This window comes from Protomyctophum bolini, assembly GCF_963924005.1.
Source record: "Protomyctophum bolini genome assembly, chromosome: 16".
Taxonomy (NCBI): domain Eukaryota; kingdom Metazoa; phylum Chordata; class Actinopteri; order Myctophiformes; family Myctophidae; genus Protomyctophum; species Protomyctophum bolini.
The window spans coordinates 11615286-11631969 of NC_137877.1; the positions used below are offsets into that span (position 1 = coordinate 11615286).

Below are 16684 nucleotides of genomic sequence, written 5' to 3' on the forward strand. Positions count from 1 at the left end.
ACATAACCTTTATCCACAACAGTAATGGGTATAAACGTTATACCCTAACTTGTCCATTCCACCGCGGGCCGTCAGAATTATGCTTCCATTGTAGCCTTGCAGTGCGTTGACTGTCGGAGATATCAAATAATTAAATACACGCTGTATGGTTTCTTTGATTTGGGTGTCAGCTGACAAAATAACATAACCTTCAGCAACATTCCCAAACAGATGTACAGTATGCTCTGCTCTCTACCTGTCCTCAAACGAGCATGACAGTGTAATCAAAGCGCGGCTATCAGATCAGAACACCCGAACATTTTCTAACAACGAATAATAATAATAATACCACCGTCGATCCAGAGCCATATAGAGTAGAAGAATTGTGACAAGTCAAAGATATTAGAGAGATGGAAGATGGTGTACAGTATACACACCAGCGTCACTGACAAGCAAACTTACGAACTACAGACTGGCAGCCAAGTAGCCTAGCATCCTACTAGCCTACATGTAGGCAGCAAGATGGCGCCCAAATAAACCAAAATCCTACCTTGTCACTATATGCCCTCCCCCTATAGACAGGGAAAACCCTATAACTATTCGATAAAAGGGTGTACCAAACCTTTCTCAGTTGATCCTTAGGCCTATGTATTCTTTCCTGTAGAATCCATTTCTGCAATGTACATTTTTGTATTGTGCATAATTAATGAAATAATTAGCATATTTGACACATGGGCGGAAATAACAGGGAAAACCCTATAACAATTTGATACAAACTTTTCTCAGTTGATCTTTATGAATTTCTCCTGTGGAATGCACTTCTGCAATGCACATTTGTGTATTGTGCATAATTAATGAGAAATTTGCATATTTGACACATCATTTGATAAGCTGTGTATGGATAATTTGGCAGTAGGCTGACAGAATTGTCTTTAGGCCACAACATATTCACATTTTATCAGATATAGCATATTTGTATATACAATTGTGTTTTTAGATGAGATTTGCACATGCAGTCAGTAATTATGCAAACGAGTAATTATTATATACTACTAGTGTAGTGTAGATGTAATAGTTATTTTTTTATTATTTCTATGCAACCACCATGAAGCAGATACAAGAGTTGTTCGGCATGCATCGTTATCTGACAGACCTGTAGTGGTTGTTACAAGGGACAATGTGATGTTTGTATTGCTACATCTGTAGTTTATGAAATGATGTGATAGCAATGTCAAAATGGCAGCTGATTACTTGTTTTCGGTCCTTATATCTGATATATGATGAAAGAATTGGTATATTATATAGTGAATGGAAAACACCAAATGACGTCTATAGATGTCAATGGGTTCCATTAACCCAGTGTTTGGGAACCAGTGATAATTAATTATAGTGTTCAGCCGGAGGCCAGCCTTGGCACACTTTGATTGTCTCCACCAGGCCGAAGGCATGGGGAGAGACTATGTTTTACCCTCCTTCCGTGTGTGTGTGTGTGTGTGTGTGTGTGTGTGTGTGTGTAACTTTCTAGTTCCACTCTGTTCAGGAGCTCCTGAGCTTGTTCCACATGGTCGGGGGGGCAGGCTGATGTCCGTGTAGTCCAGGTCTGTCAGGACTGTGGGGTGTGGTCTCGACTTCCTTGGAGTTAGGGTGAAGCCAAGATCCTGCTCTCGTCCAGGACTATGACGAAAAGGATAGGACGCTAGGGTGTCCCCTTGTAGCACCCCATAGCCAAGATGTCAAACTCCACTGTTGCTAATCTGGGGTCACCACCTTGGCCCTTGTTCCTGCATATTGCCTGGAGTAAATTGGGACTGTAGGCCTTAAGGATCATTGTGCCTCTGTGGATTGAATCAAATGCCTTTTTGAAGTTGATAAAGCACAACACGGCAGTCGAGGTTATTCCTTTTAACCTTCCTTCCTGCACTCCTCAACTCCTCCACTCAATTTTCACAGTTCAGGTGTTTAAGGTACACTTGACTTGAGGTCAGAAAAACTAAACAAATAAATAAGGATGTCACCAGAGCTAAGACATTTAAATGTTCTCATATTATGACATGCCCAAAATAAGGTTGACATGCTGAAAGTGGTCAAATACATAGCTGGGCTACACTTTATATTAGACACTGTGCACTGGTATAATCCTGCATGTATAATTCACAGCACAGAAGCTTTACAAAACAATATCAATATATCATATCATAAATTGTTTGTGACTGCAAAAATCCACAGTAGCATTCAGACTGCCGTGACATAACCACCAGTTTGGCTTTGTAGTGTATTGTATTTATTTTTTGTCTAATTTTGTTTCATTTGTTGTCTTAATTGTTTGTATGATTATTTTATTTACATTCTCAAGCATTCTATTTCCTAAAACTGAAAAAAGCAATAAAACATGGAAAAAAGCCCCAGCATCCGCATTGTGGGGAACAACATGTCACAACATGTTGCATGCAGCGAAATATGGTGTGAGCGTGTCGATATGCTATTAGTGTATTTGCCTTTGTTGACAAAGCATTCAAACAACCTGATTAAGGTGACCCTATAGCCAAAACTATGAATCAAGAGGATTGAATTGTCATTGCAGGCAATAGGTTGTCTATTTTTCTATGGTGACAACATTCAAATGTACGACGTTGAAATCATATTTTATGTTCAGAAAACAGAAAAGACACTAGTGTAGAGCCCCATGTCCCTGCGTATGGACTAGTTAATTGGTTCATGTCTGAAATGACCATGTGCTAGGAATGGGCTGAACTGCATCATCTCAACAAAATAAACTAGGAGAAAATGAATAGTGGAACGGATGTATTTTTATTTCAGTGGCAAAGTAAAGTGAACATTTGCGTCAACATTTAGTAGTAAGAGTCCATGATGCGCCTCATGCTCATGAACCTCATTTGCTGGCCCTGTCCCTGGCCCATTCCCATCTGGTTGAAGTTCCTGTACTCGCCAGGCCTCATGTATGTGTGCCTGCCTCTGTACTGGGGCTGCTCGTACATCAGCCAGTTGCCGTCCATCACGTTGCAGGACTGGCAGTTGTTCATCTGGAAACGGTCCATGATGTTGTCACAGTCCTCGTTCATCTCGTGCATCTGTCCGCCGAAGTTCTCCCTCTCGTAGATCCTCATCCTGTAGTTTCCCCTGTGCTGTAAAATGAAGAATATCTCATTTAGGAGTTTGCATATGACTATAGACTCAGGGTATCCATGGATGAATGAATGGATTAGAAGTCATTGAACGAATAAGAACGGTATTAAACTTACCATGGGGATGTTACGGCAGGACCTGATGCAGTCCCTCCATCCGAACATGCTCATGTAGTCGGCATAATCTCCCCTCCTCATGAAGTGCTGGTTTCCCATGTAGTTGGGGCGATCGTAGGCCATGAAGCAGCCGCTCTCCACCCTGCAGGAGTGGCACCTGCTCAGGTAGGAGGAGAAGTCAGAGCAGTCGCTCTGGCACTCATAGGAACGACCCTGGAAGTTCCTATCCTCGTAGAAGGTGATCTGAAAAAGAACACATTTGTCAACACCATTCATGATTCATAATATTTAGAAAAGTATTGGATAAAAGTATTAAGTGAATCGTTCAAAAAGCAGTACCTTGCCCATCATGTTCATTCCGCCGGAGGACATATTAGCAGTTGACTGTTGCTGTGCTGTGAACTGTATTCCTACCTGGTTAACCCCTTCCTTTTATACCTGACAGAACCCAAAGAGCGCGTGGCCTCTCTGTGAGAATCTCTTAGTCAGCAACATGCTATAGTGGCCTATAGAGTACCAAGGTTACGTCCTTTAGAAAGGCCCTTTCTCTTGACACAGAAAGGCTTTTCATCACTATAATATTCTGTATAGGCATGTCCATGTTGAAATGGAAAAGTGTATTCATTTCAAAACAACACACACACACACACACGTGCGTACACACGCACGCACACCCGCCCGCACAATACAATAATACTTTGTCATCTCACACTAAAATTTGTCCCAGCAGATGCATGTGTGAAACACATAATACACTAGTAAGACGCCTGGGGGTGAGGGCGTGTGCACTGGCGGCCATATATGGAGCGTATCTTGAGTGTACAGGGTGTGATGTGGTCAGATCAAGATATGAAATGTCTGAACAGGTCAGCTCCATGGAGCAGCGGGGGCAGTGTATTGAATATACAGGGTTGATGGAGAGATGAGGGCCCAGGTCTTGTGTTACGAAGGCTCTCCACGTTGGGACCGACCTCGAGATTACATTACCTGAATAGTGAATACCCATACTGTATAGTATATGAGCAGATCAACGCTGAAATCATCATTTGGATCAGGTGGGAATTACAAGACATCGCTCTGACAGTATCTGGATCATTTTCAAACGATTGCTATGGTGCCCCCCCTTTGGCCAATTGGATTAAGACAAAGGTTATTTGGCATGACCCTCTACCAAATGCATGTCTCTCTGTGTGTGTACGTCTGTAATCCGCGTAACTCGAGAACCGTTCACCCCACCCCACTCGCCTGGTGTCAAGTCTGTCGGATCGCCGGTTGTCCAGAACCAGCACAAAAGCCTCTACCCAGGCTCCGGACTGCAGGGCCCAAATCCAGATCACCCCTTTATCTCCATATATGGAGCTGGCCTGTTCTGACATCACAATGATGCACGGCCTTGTCCTTTATTAGCCAATTGATCACACATGATCACCCCCCAACGGGCACTGTTCTTTTCTAGTATACTGTAAAATGTCATAAACATGTGACGCTGTATTAGGGGAAGAAGAAGAATTTTCATAAAACTGCAATTTTCATTGGCTCATATAAAACTGCAATTTTGTCACTTTTTTTGTCCGTATAGGTCCAAAGTTCACGTGTAGAAATCTTTGCATTTTGATCAAAGATCCCAGGAGGAGATAGATTTTAACTCTTTTTCATAATAATTCACAATGGTGATCTAAAAGGCAGAGGTCAAAAGTCAGAACACGAAAGTTGTTCGGCATGAGGAGACGCATAATGTATGTCGAAGTTTTTTACTGATGGCAAAACGGTTCATTAGCTATGCCTGTTCAAAGTTTGCATTTTCAATTGAGTGCTATAGTGCCACCCTTTGGCCAATGGTCGTGGGCTTCGGGTCGTCACCGTTTGGCATAGCCGTTTGGCAAGGCCCAATCATGCAAAGTTGGGAAGACAATCATATAGTCAATTGGAATGTGATATGAGACAAAATCTGTCCAAACCTGTGTATATGTATATATATATATATATATATATATATATATATATATATATATAATATATATATATAATAAAGCCATGCCTTTTTTTAAATGATTTTGAAAAATAAAATAAGACTCAGATGGATCTAACAGATGGATCTGTATTACCATGTTTTTTGTTATTGCTTAATGTCAATTGCTCTGCTAAATGCCTAAATTGTAAGGGTGCCTTTTGATCTTGATTATGTGTGAAATAATTTTGTGCAATGTGCATGCATGATTTTCTTTATGCCCGAAGAGCTATAGGGAATCTTAGACTAAACATCAATGTGGATTTAGGAAGGGGAACAAGGGATCTTATATTATGCCTATAGAATCAGAGGTCAGGAAGGCTCAAGTGAATGTGAAAAAAGCATATGATTTATTGAGAGGAAAGAAGGGTTATTAATTCAAGATTCAATGTCCAGGTAGTTCAGCAAGAAGGTTGTGGATAACCATAATATAATATGAATAATAATTAATATTAATATTAATAATATATTATAATATAATATAAAGAGTGTTATCAGTCCTTTCCTTTGTTGTTTTTTTAACAAAGATTAATTTTGTGCATGACAATATTGGACAAACCAGCAAGGTACTGAGATGATAAGGCACTGTTGAATAGATGAAGTAACGTTGACTATATGGTGTGAAACAAGAGCGGTGCAGTGTTTTTGCTCGTGAAATCATTCTACACTGCTGCAAAACACGCACAACAGAACATGCTATCAAATGCGTGTCTGTGTTCTAATGCATATCAAACTGGGGGTCCTTGAAATTAAATGGTTTGAGGACCACTGTGACAGGTGTGTTCATAATTTATCAGCAATATTCCAATCTTCTCTGCAGGCTATAGGGCCTCAAGATCGTAAGTAAAGTATAGGACTTATGGGAGAGATGTGTTGGTTCTTTATAAAAGCCACTGCAACAAAGGTTATTCAGCCCTTTAAAAAAATATATATTTTCTGTATTCACATGCAAGTAAGGACATGGTGTCATGCCGCAAAAATGCACTGGCAGGTACTCTTATAGCTTTCTAGTATAGGCAATCTAAGAAAAAAAGGGGTCAACCTCAAACAAATTGCAACACAAACTCTTTCAACTTTTTTTGTTTCATAAATATGTTAGTAATAACATATCAAAAGTCCTAAGAAATCCAAGTAGGGGAACATATTGAAAAATGCTGAAATGATGTGATGTGATGTCACAATTTCCCATTGACGCCCATGTTAAACAATGCAAGGAATAAATGCATTCGTCATGTATCCGAAGGAAGTCTGATCCAATCACTTTTAGATTTCTCCAGTTTAATCCTGAGTTTAAGTTTTGTTGTGGTCAAGATCTGATTTTAGGCATGTTTAAGCCTCCAGGAAAATCCGTGTTGAGGTTCTTAATCCATGCACTGTTTTTCATTAAAACGTCTTTGTCCTACTGTCCAGTTGGGATTGTGTTGAAGTCCAGTGCATTTTAGAGCTTCAATGCCGTGAGCCATGAAATGTTGCACAAATCTTGTTTGCTTGGGGCTAGTGTGTGATGTGAAATGTGAGCTTTAGTCATATTCCATCATATTCAAGTGCTTTTGGAGAGAAATGTGAGTCACTTTCAGTAGTAGAGCACTGCAGAGAGGAGCTGTGTGTGTCTGTGACTGTATAGGGGAGCTGTGTGTGTCTGTGACTGTAGAGGGGAGCTGTGTGTGTCTGTGACTGTAGAGGGGAGCTGTGTGTGTCTGTGACTGTAGAGGGGAGCTGTGTGTGTCTGTGACTGTAGAGGGGAGCTGTGTGTGTCTGTGACTGTAGAGGGGAGCTGTGTGTGTCTGTGACTGTAGAGGGGAGCTGTGTGTGTCTGTGACTGTGCCCAGGTGATGATGGTCGTTGATGCTCATCAAGGAAGGCAATTATGTTTCTGCACTGTCAAAAGTAATGCTACTTCTTTTGCAATGTAGTTAAATAAAAAAGGGGGGAAGATAAATTATATAAAATAAAAATAAAACGGTAATTTTTCTTTAAAATATATATATTCTTTAATATCGTGAAAAATCATATTGTGAACCTCATATCGTGATACGAATCGTATCGTGAGTTGAGTGAATTGTTACATGCCTAGCACTCGGTTTCCATATTCATTTCATTAAGTGAAGCACTTTATGCTGGATTTTCTGTATGAAAGTGAAATATATAATAATTAATATGATTATTATGATTATTATTATTATTTTCAAAATGTTTTTATTGAAGATTTTTCAATGATAAAAATATCTTGGCAAGCGAATGATGAAGACTATGCTGAAACCCATTCCCCTCCCAGAAAAATAAAACCTTTTCTCCCTTTTCTCTTCTATTTGATAAAGTGAGCCAGGGGCACCACAGCAGAAACCATGCAGGGACCCGTCCCAAATTATTGATTTATTAACTGTGGATGGTCAGACAATCAATTTCATCCAGGGGTATCACCATCTGGTATGGAAATAGCTCCTCTTGACTCGGGACTGATGCAGAGAGTGGTCAGCTGATGACCATGGGGAGAACGCACAAATAGTAGGTTTTTGGGATCCTATATGAATCCTGTATTCATGCTTCTGTTGCATGAATATGTGTGTATATTATATACATGTATATTCTGTATATCTGAGTTTGCTCATTTGTTCATCAATTCATAATTCTCAATGTTCATTTTGGTCTCGTCTCCACTAAACCCTCAATCCTAAAAGTAATTTATTCTTTTCATGTTGACGACTCAGAGTCCCATAATTATGAATAAAGTACAACTTTATTTAAGCAATATTATTATATTATTATAAACAATATTGCCACGACAGTGATGCGGTAAGGAACGAGACGAAGTCGAGTTCCGCAAGCATCACTGAAGTGTCAATAATCACGTTAAACCACACCCTCGAGTGTAATTAATGTCAGATGTAATCACTACGACCACAAATGTCCCAAGAAACTAGCTAGCCTAGCCAACGAGTTTGCTAGCGCTCTGGGAGAACAGAGCAGCTGAATTATTTGTTTTGATTAGGTGGTGAATGTTGCTGGTTTAACCCATGGCTAGAAGGCTGTTTCAACCAATCAGATTGCTTCCTCGAAACGACCTGTGGTATAATTTCTAATATTTAACATCACAGTGTATTCGCCTTTGTTGACAAAGCATTCAAACAACCTGATTAAGGTGCCCCTATAGCCAAAACATGTGAATTGTCATTGCAGGCAATAGGTTGTCTATTTTTCTATGGTGACAACATTCAAATGTACGACGTTGAAATCATATTTTATGTTCAGAAAACAGAAAAGATACTAGTGTAGAGCCCCATGTCCCTGCGTATGGACTAGTTGGTTCATGTCTGAAATGACCATGTACTATGAATGGGCTGAACTGCATCATCTCAACAAAAGAAACTAGGAGAAAATGAATAGTGGAACGGATGTGTTTTTATTTCAAAGTAAAGTGAACATTTGTGTCAACATTTAGTAGTAAGAGTCCATGATGCGCCTCATGCTCATGAACCTCATGTTCTGGCCCTGGCCGCCCTGGCCCATTCCCATCTGGTTGAAGTTCCTGTACTCGCCGGGCCTCATGTATGTGTGCCTGCCTCTGTACTGGGGCTGCTCGTACATCAGCCAGTTGCCGTCCATCACGTTGCAGGACATGCAGTTGTTCATCTGGTAACGGTCCATGATGTTGTCACAGTCCTCGTTCATCTCGTGCATCTGTCCGCCGAAGTTCTCCCTCTCGTAGATCTTCATCCTGTAGTTTCCCCTGTGCTGTAAAATGAAGAATAACTCATTTAGGAGTTTGCATATGACTATAGACTCAGGGTATTCATGGATGAATGAATGGATTAGAAGTCATTGAACGAATAAGAACGGTATTAAGCTTACCATGGGGATGTTACGGCAGGACCTGATGCAGTCCCTCCATCCGAACATGCTCATGTAGTCGGAGTACTCTCCCCTCCTCATGAAGTGCTGGTTTCCCATGTAGTTGGTGCGGTCGTAGGCCATGAAGCAGCCGCTCTCCACCCTGCAGGAGTGGCACCTGCTCATGTAGGAGGACATGTCAGCGCAGTCGCTCATGCACTCATAGGAACGACCCTGGAAGTTCCTGTCCTCGTAGAAGATGATCTGAAATGAAAATAATGAAATATATTTTTAAAAGACAGATTAAGACAGACATCATCTTATTGATCAATTGTTGTGACTTGAAAAGGTCATAATATCGATTATTTAAAAATGTGCCTCTAAGCTCACTGGGCTTACCTTGCCCATGGTCATGGTTGCGGTTGTTTGCTCCTCAGGACTGTGTTAGTGCACTGTTGTCATCTCTGTTTTAACCCTTACCTTTTATACCTGACCAAACCCAAAGAATCTGTGGCCCCCATTGTGTCTAAACCCCCTGACCCAGCAACATGGTATAGAGGCCTATAGAGCAGAAGAGTGTTTGTCCCATTTCCATGTGACTGGATCCCCTAGAAGACTTTAGAATAGATGTTTCCATAGAGTAAGTAACAATACATTCTAAGAGACAATTGTGAATTGTCCCTTTAACATAATTCGAAAACACAGTCTGTGTCCTTCTCTGTGTCAAGTGGATCCCTAGTTGTGAACATTTCCTAATTAATTCCCATGTACGTACAGTATACGTACAGTACATACATGTATATGATACATACATAACGATTGAAAATAGCACTTGTCTCCTACTGATGGTCAAAATGCTACAGTACTGTACATGCAGCACCACTCACGTTATGTTGATATTTGCATTGCACTGGTTCAGTTGTTACACTGATGTGTTCATCATACTTTCTGCATCAGCCTATTCTAATGTCACACTGTACATTTCACTCATAATAGCACTGTCGATGGTTTAAATGATGATGATGATGATGATGATGGTCATTGTAATGAAATGAAAGGACCGCTATGTTTCATAGTAGTAGTAGTGCACCATGATGCATTTCAGTGAGCAATTGTTTTAGTTTATTTTATTAAAGGGAACTTAATTTAATGATTTAATGTGAGGACAGATGGAAATTCAGAAGAGATGTGATATTATTCATTTACACTTCAATTACAGTTTGGAATCCAATTTGTTTCAATAATCCAATTTTTACAAATGCGATTTCAGGAGATGCATCTCAGTCTGAATGCAGTAACCTGATCTAACCACACACACGAGTCACATATCAAAGAGCATGACGTCTATATGTCGTTACCATGGTAAAGCAGATATGTTGACGCAGGGCGGCTTTCGGTTGACGTTAAAATCAGTCTGAACACACCTATCTGTGACAGATCCGATCTTGTCACTTGCAAATGCAGTGTGAACAGTCGAGCCGAGAGTATAATTGTATTGTATTGAACCGAGAGTACGAGCTAATGCCATCCGGTAGGTCGGAGATATAGATCTCCACGGTGTGATAATAATAGATTTAAACACTCATTTGTTCACTCAATCAGAGATTGCCGAATGGCAGCAACCGCAACTGGCTAGATGCACTTTATTGACTAGTTGCACTTCATCAAGGGGATGTGTGCAAATTGCAATATCTCAGTTATAGTGTGTTTCATGGTGTTTTTCTTTTCCTTCTGTGTATGTATGTTAATTGTATGCAGCTGTGACTCTGTCTCCAAGACAAATTTCTCCTTACTCTGAGACAAATAAAGACAATCTTAGGGCCGGAGCTTCATTTTCTCCACCAGCCCGAAAGCATGAGGAGATAGTATGTTTTGCACTTTGTCTATCCGTCCCTCCGTCCGTGTATCCATCTGTGTACAGCTAATCTCCAGCACCGTTGGCCCGGTCGCTGCCAAACTGTACACACACACACACACACACACACACACACACACACACACACACACACACACACACACACACACACACACACACACACACAGTCCCTGCATGCCAATTCCGAAACTCTGCCCCACATTTTTCAGAATGGCCTGTTACAGTCGGCCATCATGAGGCTGATTTTTGCAAAAAAAAAAAACAAAAAAACATTTTTTATGTTACTCCTGCAGATTCTATCCATATACATCATGCAAGTCAGTATACACTCTGCCCTTGTCAGTTGTGCCGTTTTTCTGCGGGTTCACAGGCCAGCTTCCCTCAGCTGTCCTGTGGGACTTCAGCCAGTTGCCACGCTTGTCCACGGTGTGGGCCTGTCCTCCTCAGTCCTCAGAATCCTCACTCATGGTGTTTCGAACAAAGCTTGCCTGATGGGCTTAAGTTTGTTCCATTATGCACGAGTGTAGGTATGTCTCTCGCCTTCTACTTTAAAAAAATTATCCCACGATTTTGCAACCCAGTGTCAATTATCTAATGTAATCCTGGGCGCTACATTTCCTCTGCCAACCTGGGGGGGGGGCAGCGGACTGACCTCATGCTTCCTTATATGTATGAGGAGTCCAAGCTGCTTCTTTTCACCTGACAGGGGGGGAGGTTCCCCGGCCGGACATATAGTGCGTGGAAGGAACACGTTATTCCGACCAGTTCCTTTCCCCTCCATCAGGCGCCCCGGCTGGCCTGGGGGAGGTATAGTTTAGAGACCAGGATTAATGCATGTTTTTTGTGAGGGTACCTAACGGAGACACGGGGAGAACATACAAACTCCACGCAGAAAGGGTATCAGTGCCCATACCCGAGGCGGGGTCGGCGAAAGGAGGAGAGAGCGGTGCAGAGGAGAGAACACGCCCTCAGCGCCCAAAGCGTCCCCCTATCTCTCGCCTTCTGTCACGGAGGACGATAGCACAGAACTGTCAAAACTCGGGCTTGACCCCTAATTATAGGCCAATACAAATAGCTCCTCTGTAGCCCACAATAAGTGTAGTTTATAACCAGTAAGACGCCCTGAGGGTGAGAAGTGACCAAGGTCACGTGCGCGCTACTGCACGCACCCGCCTGGGTGACGGCAGACTGCTGGGCGAGCACTGATGCTTTGGCATGGGTGGTCAGATCAACATCAATTATGGAATGAATTCTGTAGTGGCCAGCGTGTCTTGAGTGTGCAGGGTTTGATGAGGTCAAATCAACATATGGAATGTCAGAACAGGTCAGAAACATATATGGAGATCTAAGGGCAGCGGGGGCAGTGTCTTGAGTGTACAGGGTTTGATGAGGTCTGGCCATATATGGAGCGTGTCTTGAGTGTACAGGGTATGATGAGGTCAGATCAACATAATGGAATGTCAGAACAGGTCAGCTCCATATATGGAGATATATTGGTGGCAGTGGGGGCAATGTCTTAAGTGTACAGGGTTTCATGAGGGCCCAGGTAGGGCCGGGCCTTAATTTTCGGGCCTGTTGAGAACTCTAGTTTTCGCCGGCTACCGGCCGGCACTAATAACTTTTGGGTGGGCCCGTCTAGAGTTTGAATGGACTGGTATCAGTCAAAAGGGAGACATCGAAGAGGAAGGACTAGGACTTTTTAGTTATAACGAGCAACTTATCGATCAGGCTTATCGAGCCGGGTTCTTATCAAGCCTATCGAGCATTTTATTTTGTGGAAAGACGGGAGACAATAAATTGAAAATTCTGAACAGAACCAGTATCCTTTACTATAGGGCCTCCAAAATATAATTTTCTAAAGAGATCATTTATTTATAGATCATTGTCACTTTGGAATAACCTGCCTCGAAACCTCTGTTGCATTTACAGTAAATTAACATTTAAAATGCATCTAAAATTCCATTTGATACAGTGAAGTGTGTGTTTAGTTTTTTCCGCTCTCACTTGTAATTTTAGCAATTTCTATTTGCTTTTATTCGAACTAATGTGTGTTGAATACTGACTTTTTAACAATTGTAATTGTATGTGTACTGGAATGTTTATTCTTATGTGGACCCCAGTACTGTACTGTACTGTACTGTACTGTACTGTACTGTACTGTACTGTACTTTACTGTACTGTACTGTACTGTACTGTACTGTACTGTACTGTACTGTACTGTACTGTACTGTACTGTACTGTCAAATCTTGGCTAGTTGTGATTTGTGGAGCTCCCTCTGGTGTCGTGATTGTGGACGACATTTAGGAAGTAGTTTGACCGGTACATGGGTGTCTTTGTGGTGTACTGTATCTTGTAAACCAGGCCCATTGCAAGTTGTTTCTTGCGCGCTAGTACTGTGATCTGCTGGGTATGTATGTCGGCGTTGACCACCGTATGTCGGGGTTGTCCACTGGGCACCGGCCAATAAGAGACCACCATTCTTGATGATGTAAGGTACGTTTGGTGATTGTCTGGTAGGTATGTACCGTATGTACAGTACTGTAGGTATGTGTGTCAGGGTAAGAATGGTGGTCCCTTATTGGCTGTTGATGGTGACATAACTAAGGTACGTTTCAAGGTTGATATAAGGTCAATAACGGGTCTAAAGGATTTAGAACAGCAGTCGTAATAGACATTAGTTGGTAGCAATTTGCATGTCATGTATGGCCTACTTGTGTGCAAGCCGCAAGTTGGCACCTCGACAGAGTGCATTTCTAGTACTCTGTCCTCTACCCTGAGCCATCCCAGCCTGGCAAAATGTGCAGGGTTTAAAGGAGTTGTACTGTATATGTAAGGCCAAGCAATAGCCTGACCAGTTTGTTTTGTACTCTGGAGCCTTGTTTGGCCTTTGTGGTTCTATACCATGAGGTGCATCCATATTCGAAGTGACGTTGGATGAGTGCATGCTCCTGCTAGAGTCCTCAGTGTATTCTTACTGACCAGTGAGGAGATCCTGTACAACAATATTGTTCTTTGTTTGACTTTTTTGATTACTTTAAGATTCGTCTCTAAAATGCAACCCAGGTAGACCCACTATATCCTCTTTTCTTGTGATCAGATCACATTGTCACTGACTTTTAGTGTGAAGCCTTCGGCTTTGCAGAGGTTTGTTTTTGACCCAAAGAGAAGTTCAGAGCTGAGATGGGCCTTTTCAACTGCAATTTGTCCTTGTCCAAGACCAGCAGAGCCAAGTCATTCACGAACAAAAACAAATTGCAAGTTGATGTCATGTCATTTACATAATTATTAGAAACAGACAGTGAATGTAAAAGGTTTGATTTGATAGAGAAGGCATGTGTCAGTGGAATGGGATGTTCTGAAGCCAGATTGGATTTATTTTTTTATTTTTTAGCAAGATACTTTTCAACCTGTTCAACTGGTTTCGTTTGTTAATTAATTTCCTCAGCAGATTGCTTTCTAATTAGAACATGTTGTAATCATTGAAAGTTGTATTTATCAGTACTACTCATCAGTTTGTTCAGAACTTGCTTGTATCGCATTACCAAGCAGATATACTATAATTTAGCATTTTATCTTAATTGCTTTTGTGACTTCTTGTTCCAGTATTTGTATAAAATACAATGTAATAAACAATTATTTAATCTCCCCCATGCAGAGCAGAGTTTTTCCACAATGCTGTATCTGTACATCTGTGTGACAATAAACACCTTGAACCTTGAGCGGATCGATGAATTTAAAATAATTATAGCAAGACCAGATTTTAGAAAATCATGTAATCATTTATTGTTTGATTGATGGTAAACATTTAGATTGATTTACTGCATCATGTTGTCCATGATGCGCCTCATGCTCATGAACCTCATGCCGCTCATTCCCATCTGACTGAAGTTCCTGTACTCGCCGGGCCTCATGTAATGGTGCCTGCCTCTGTAATGGGGCTGCTCGTACATCAGCCAGTGGCCGTCCATCACGTTGCAGGACTGGCAGTTGCTCATCTGGTAACGGTCCATGATGGAGTCACAGTCATCGCTCAGCTCGTGGTTCATTCCACCGAAGTTCTCCCTCTCGTAGATCTTCATCCTGAACTGGCCCCTGTGCTGTTTGAAGACAACGGAAACAGACATGAATACCCTAACAACAAATTATCTCACTGCAATGTTATTTTTCTTGCACCTTGTATCTTGTAATTATGATAGCAGCTGTTTTATACATACCATGGGGATCATACGGCAGGACCTGATGCCACCATTCCATCCCCACATGCTCATGTAGTCGGCATAATCTCCCCTCCTCATGAAGTACTGGTTTCCCATGTAGTTGGGGCGGTCGTAGGCCATGAAGGAGCCGCTCTCCACCCTGCAGGAGTGGCACCTGCTCAGGTAGGAGGAGAAGTCGGAGCAGTCGCTCATGCACTCATAGGAACGACCCTGGAAGTTCCTGTCCTCGTAGAAGATGACCTGAAAATATATATTAGGGAATGTCAAATAGATCGAATCAAAATATACAGTACTGTATATTCATGACTTGTTAAGCACAATCAATCAATGTTAATCTTTTATGTTCTGTATTTATTTCCTCCTGTACTACATAATTTTTCGTACCTTTCCCATGTTGATGGTTGTGGTGTTTTCTCAGAGCTCTCAGAGAACTGTTGGTGAACTGATGCTCTACCTGCTTTAGCCCTTGACTTTTATACCTGACCAGGCCCAAAGACCGTGTGCCCCCCTATTGTTTAAATTCCTGACCCAGCAACATGCTACATACTGTATAGAAGCGTATAGACTGTTTAGGTGCTTGCTCACTATATACTGTATATCTAACACAGTCAAATTCCCTCAAAGACTTTCTGGATAGAATGTTTCACTGACAAGAATATTATATTGATATTATATTTATCTTTTGGATTAGTACACATATAGATTATCTCTGTGTGCGTGTGAGTATGCGTGAATAATTGTTTTTATTTTATTATTGTTGTTTTTAATCCCACCCAAATCTATCCATTCAATTGCCATAGTTAGTCAAAGCCACAGGCTCTTGTGAGGGGCTATAAAAGTACATATTAAATACCGTACATATTACATATTAAATATAATGTGTGTGTGTGTGTGTGTGTGTGTGTGTGTGTGTGTGTGTGTGTGTGTGTGTGTGTGTGTGTGTGTGTGTGTGTGTGTGTGTGTGTGTGTGTGCGCGTGCATGAGAGAGAGAACATAGCAGCACAAATTAAAATAACTAGAAATTCGCGTGCCATAGTATGCCGTACGATAGATGCAGACAAAACCCAGTTCTAGATGGGGAGTCCTCTTTGCGTCACGCCATAAAAACAAAACACATACTTTCTAGTTTTTCATTTCATTTTCCAAATGTCTAAGAAATAGTGAAAATATCCGATACAAGCTCACAATGTGGCGCGAATAGACACTAGTTTTCACTAGTTTGGGTCCCAGGTAAACTTCTCTTTTGGGTCTTGAGCAAAAAAGTTTGGGAACCACTGCTCTATAGACGAATCCAGAAACGGGTCTCATGGTCGCAGCTTACGTATTTCCTGTAGGCGGACTCGACGTAGCTGCGGGGTTTAAACCCTCACCAGCACCTCTTCTACTATAGTGAACGGCAGAGTGGCTGCTGTTAGTCTGCCTCAAACGTTACTCTTACTCTTACCTGCTTTTTACTAACACTAACAGATGGCCAGAACATCGGGATGAACCTGTGTAGTTTATGGCTGCTCGTAG

General features: G+C 41.5%; 3 protein-coding genes across 3 annotated transcripts; all 3 read right to left on the reverse strand.

The window, feature by feature from the left end:
- Positions 1-2828: 2828 nt before the first annotated feature.
- LOC308331318 (gamma-crystallin M2-like) lies at positions 2829-3611 on the reverse strand (the record flags this gene model as incomplete). Its single annotated transcript, XM_080786704.1, has 3 exons — positions 2829-3122; positions 3240-3482; positions 3579-3611. The coding sequence occupies 3 exons, from the start codon at positions 3609-3611 to the stop codon at positions 2829-2831; spliced, it is 570 nt and encodes a 189-aa protein (XP_080642830.1).
- Positions 3612-8682: 5071 nt separating this feature from the next.
- On the reverse strand, positions 8683-9489 carry LOC308331319 (gamma-crystallin M2-like; the record flags this gene model as incomplete). Its single annotated transcript, XM_080786705.1, has 3 exons — positions 8683-8979; positions 9097-9339; positions 9475-9489. The coding sequence occupies 3 exons, from the start codon at positions 9487-9489 to the stop codon at positions 8683-8685; spliced, it is 555 nt and encodes a 184-aa protein (XP_080642831.1).
- A 5278-nt stretch (positions 9490-14767) lies between these two features.
- LOC308330420 (gamma-crystallin M2-like) lies at positions 14768-15412 on the reverse strand (the record flags this gene model as incomplete). The annotated part of the gene is made up of 2 exons (XM_080785271.1): positions 15167-15412; positions 14768-15049 (listed from the first exon to the last, which is right to left on the reverse strand). Exons 1-2 carry the CDS (start codon positions 15359-15361, stop codon positions 14768-14770), a joined length of 477 nt encoding a protein of 158 aa, XP_080641397.1. The 5' UTR covers positions 15362-15412.
- Between the last annotated feature and the right edge of the window lie 1272 nt (positions 15413-16684).